General features: G+C 36.5%; 1 protein-coding gene across 1 annotated transcript; it reads left to right on the forward strand.

The window, feature by feature from the left end:
• The first annotated feature begins 605 nt into the window (after positions 1 to 605).
• LOC103926555 (14 kDa proline-rich protein DC2.15) lies at positions 606 to 1,376 on the forward strand. Its single transcript, XM_009335355.3, has one exon. It carries the CDS (start codon positions 754 to 756, stop codon positions 1,159 to 1,161), a length of 408 nt encoding a protein of 135 aa, XP_009333630.1. The 5' UTR covers positions 606 to 753; the 3' UTR covers positions 1,162 to 1,376.
• The last annotated feature ends 2,686 nt before the right edge of the window (positions 1,377 to 4,062 follow it).

Below are 4,062 nucleotides of genomic sequence, written 5' to 3' on the forward strand. Positions count from 1 at the left end.
GTTATTTGATTTAAAATTAATTTACTTGCAAAATAAGGCAAGGTTATTTGATTCGAAGTTAATTTACCTATTAATTATAAAACATTTGAATATTGTGTGGCGAAACATAAAACGCAGAAAGCACATCACATAATCCAACCAGTTAAAACTAAGGGAATGTGTGCACTTCTGAAAGAGGTAAAAATGCTACTGGATTGTGGAAGTCCTTTATGAAGAAGCAGAAAGCACTTCCAAATTACATGTTTATATGAGTGCTCGTGAACCAAAATATTTCTTACATACTCAGTCAAACGAGCGCTACCAAGACATGCATGTGACTTTTTCAGCCCCCACCACTGTCGTGATCAAAGGTTCCGACCCTGAAATTTCGATGCCGTATAATTCATTGAAAATTGAGGTATCAAGAATAGTGCATGATGAGATATGATATACATCCACAGATTTATGCCAATACAAGAACCTGGTAATTTGGCAGCCCCCACCACACAAAAATACAAAAGTTTGCCTCTAATTTGTTTACTCTGCCAGCTAAAATCCCAAGGGCACACATGGGGCTAGCTCGGATTAATCATTTAGCGCATTTCTAATTTTCTATTAACTTAAACTTGAAACCTCACCGTTCCTGAACCCTATAAAATCCTAATCCCTCTACACCTTAATTCCTCACCCCACACCGTCACATCTATTAGTGCTACTACCCAGTATAACTGAAAGTACAATAACTACACACCCAGTTCTTCTAGGGTTTGAGAGATGGCATCCAAAACGACGTCCTCACTCGCTCTCTTCCTTGCACTCAATCTCTTCTTCTTTGCCCTTGTCAGTTCTTGTGGCACATGCCCCGGCCCTAAGCCGAAGCCAAAGCCAAAGCCGACACCGAAACCTAGCCCTTCCACTGGCACCAGCTGCCCTAGAGATACCCTCAAATTAGGGGTTTGTGCTAATGTCCTCAATGGGTTACTTAACATCAGCGTTGGCAAACCTCCCGTAGAACCTTGCTGCTCTCTCATCCAAGGCCTTGCTGACATTGAGGCTGCTGTATGCCTTTGCACTGCTCTCAAAGCCAACATTTTGGGTATCAACCTCAACATTCCAATTTCTCTTAGCTTGCTTCTTAATGTTTGTGGAAATAAGGTTCCCAAAGGTTTCCAGTGTGCCTAAAAGCTACAAAATATGATCCTTCATTTCTTTCATCTTTATGATTTGGCTTTCGTACTTGTTATATATTCAGTGTGAAATTGTTGTGTAATTGGTGAGTTTGTAAGTGGGAATTTATCGTTTCCTTTGTTATGGATGTTGCCTGATTAAGGGGTGATAAGATTTAGTTACTTAAGTTTTCCTCATCATTATGGGAATGGAATGTGTCATTTAATTTACTTCGGTACCAGTTGCCTTAATTTAATTTAGTATGTCTAATTTGGCGGTCTATTTCATTAATTAAGTGCTTGATTACACATGGATCTTATAGTTCAGTTGGTCGAAAACAATTATCTTTGTACTTGAGGTTTGGAGTTCGATTCTCTTTTCCCTACTGTGATGTATGTAGGCGTTAGGGCCAAAGATCTCATGTACAAGTTCAACCACATCTTGAAGCCTGATAGTTGTAAAAATGCCACGAGCCAATCCTAAATGCCTGAAAGAAGTCCAATGACGACCATCTAGTGGCATTAGGTCTCCATTTTATTTTATGAATGTCTGGAAAATCTCATGAACAATATATTGGCTAGTTGCCCAAGTAAAATTAACTGAACTTTGTAGTCTATGTGTTAGTTTTATGGCATTCGGTCTCCGTTTTATTGAGAGGACCAAAGATTAAACTAGAGGAGTGATATATCATGCTCTCCTTGGCATCAAAACACAAAAAGAAAAGGTTGAGTTTGAACCAAATCTCATTGGTCAACCGCTCATTTATAAAAGACAGTGCGAGAGAAAATTTTTGTAACCAAGAGTACCCTAGTAGGGCTTTGGTGGACTGGATCCCACATCAAGGTATGGACACCAAGAAAAGAAAACAAAACAAAAAACTAGTAATAATTGGGTAAATAAAAATAAAGGTAAATTATATTTTGCACCCTCAAGTTTGGTTGCAATTGCAATCTCATAAATCATCTTTAAAATATTGCAATGTCATACACAAACTTGTGCGTACAATATCATAGATGAGTTTGTCAATTTGTTAATACGATCATTAAGTGATGATGTGAGAAGCACGGAGTCCACATTTTTGTTGATGTGGATGCCACAAAGGAGAAAAATAGAAAAAAAATATAATTGTTTTAGAATGTTTATTTAAAGCCACTTAGTACTACAATCTAGTGGTATTCTTCTTCATTTGTAAGTGAGAGGTCTTAGGTTCGATTTTTGCCAAAGGCGAATTTGAATCACATTATTGCTAGCCCATTGTGAGGCTAAGCCACCCTCTCCCCATAGTGTAGGTAATATTGCTTGTTGAAAAAAATAAAAAATAAAAGAATGTTTATTTAAAAGACGACAAGCACTGCAGAACTTTGACTGGGTTTCGAACGAGAAAGAAATCAACGGCAAATTTTTGGAGATCATTCACGGGAGAGGGAGACTTTTGGGTGAAGAAGACCACAAATAATTGGTAATTATTGTTGGGGAGAGGGAGAGTTTAAGTTGAAAAAAAAAAATTAAAAACTGTTGCCAGGTACAACTTTTTATCTAAGGACGGGTCAATGACCTGATTCCACCCTAAGCTTGCTTGATTGATTTGTTTTCGCCCATTCAGATTTGATTAAATGGACCATATTTGGTCTGCACCTAAAGTCCGCAAAGTGTGATCCGCAACTTAGAAACCTATTATTTCCAATGTTCAACCCGTGACTGATCCTGGCTTGGAATGGAAGAAAAGGAATTTTGAGATCATTTGTACACGTTTGATTCCAACCATATCTAGGTATCTGACTTTTAGCAAGAAAAGGGTCATGGACTCATGGTAGTCATCCCAAACTCCTGTATACTTTTCCTTTTGTGTTATGTAGAAGTAATGCAACTTTGGACCTACATCGATGAAGTCCCACAATTGAAAAACATAAAGGGTTAAAAGCACAACCAAGACTCAATGATCATTTTTTCTTTTTAAGAAATTAATATTTAAGTTGACAAATATGGCTACATAGTGTTAGATATTCACATATAAATTATAACACTTGAACAATCATTACTAATTAAACTTAAAGAAACAAAAAAAAAAAAAAAAAACAAACTAAGCCAATATGCTATGACACACCAACATACCACGTGATTTAGCATTACATGCAATACTTTTCTGAAAATATTATTTTAGGCCATATATGCATGAACGTAACCTTTTCGTTATTACTAATGCCAATAAAAGCAGTAAAGCCAGTCAGATGTAATCCGGTTAACTTCCCACTCTGACAAAAAATTTCTTGTTCTGTTTCCTTAAGGCCAATATACACATATCTTCTTGATGACGACAGCCTCTCGATTTGAACTGCAGATAGGAAGGTTCCTTATTATTGGCTTGATCCTCAAATTAGTTAATTAATTAGATCGTCCCTCCTAACCACCAATTCAATCCGTGAACAAATATTGGCACATTTAATTTTTCAATTATAATAAACAGAGAAATGATCAGATTTCTTCGTTGGATCCGCATACACGTATGGCCAATGGTCTTGAGCAAACATTTTGTTTACAAGTGTGATAACTCAATATTTTTTTTTATTTTTTAAATAAGGATGATAATGGATTAGGCAAGTCGAGCTACGCATAAAGCTTGGTCATTGGACTACAATAGTAGAAACCTTACTCTCTAAACCCGCATAGTGCAGAAAGAAAGAACCAAATATTTCTAGCTTCTGCATAGAGTGAGTCTTGATAATCCAAAAAATAAGATAGAGATAAAAGGGGAAATATATGATATGATTGTTTAGGTATATAATGTTGAAAATATAGAAGGAAATAAGAAGGAATAACAAAAAAAAAAGAGATCGTTGGGTCAAGGGACGAATGGAATTCGATAAGGCGAATCGAACAACGTATAAGGCTTGGTCGTCAGACTACAATACTAGAAAC

The sequence above is a fragment of a genome, unplaced genomic scaffold, assembly GCF_019419815.1.
Source record: "Pyrus x bretschneideri cultivar Hongxiangsu unplaced genomic scaffold, Pyrus_bretschneideri_v1 Contig14, whole genome shotgun sequence".
In the NCBI taxonomy this organism is placed as follows: domain Eukaryota; kingdom Viridiplantae; phylum Streptophyta; class Magnoliopsida; order Rosales; family Rosaceae; genus Pyrus; species Pyrus x bretschneideri.

Excerpts from the sequence above, each read along its gene's own strand:
- LOC103926555 (XM_009335355.3), top strand. The coding sequence starts at position 754 with ATGGCATCCAAAACGACGTCCTCACTCGCTCTCTTCCTTGCACTCAAT.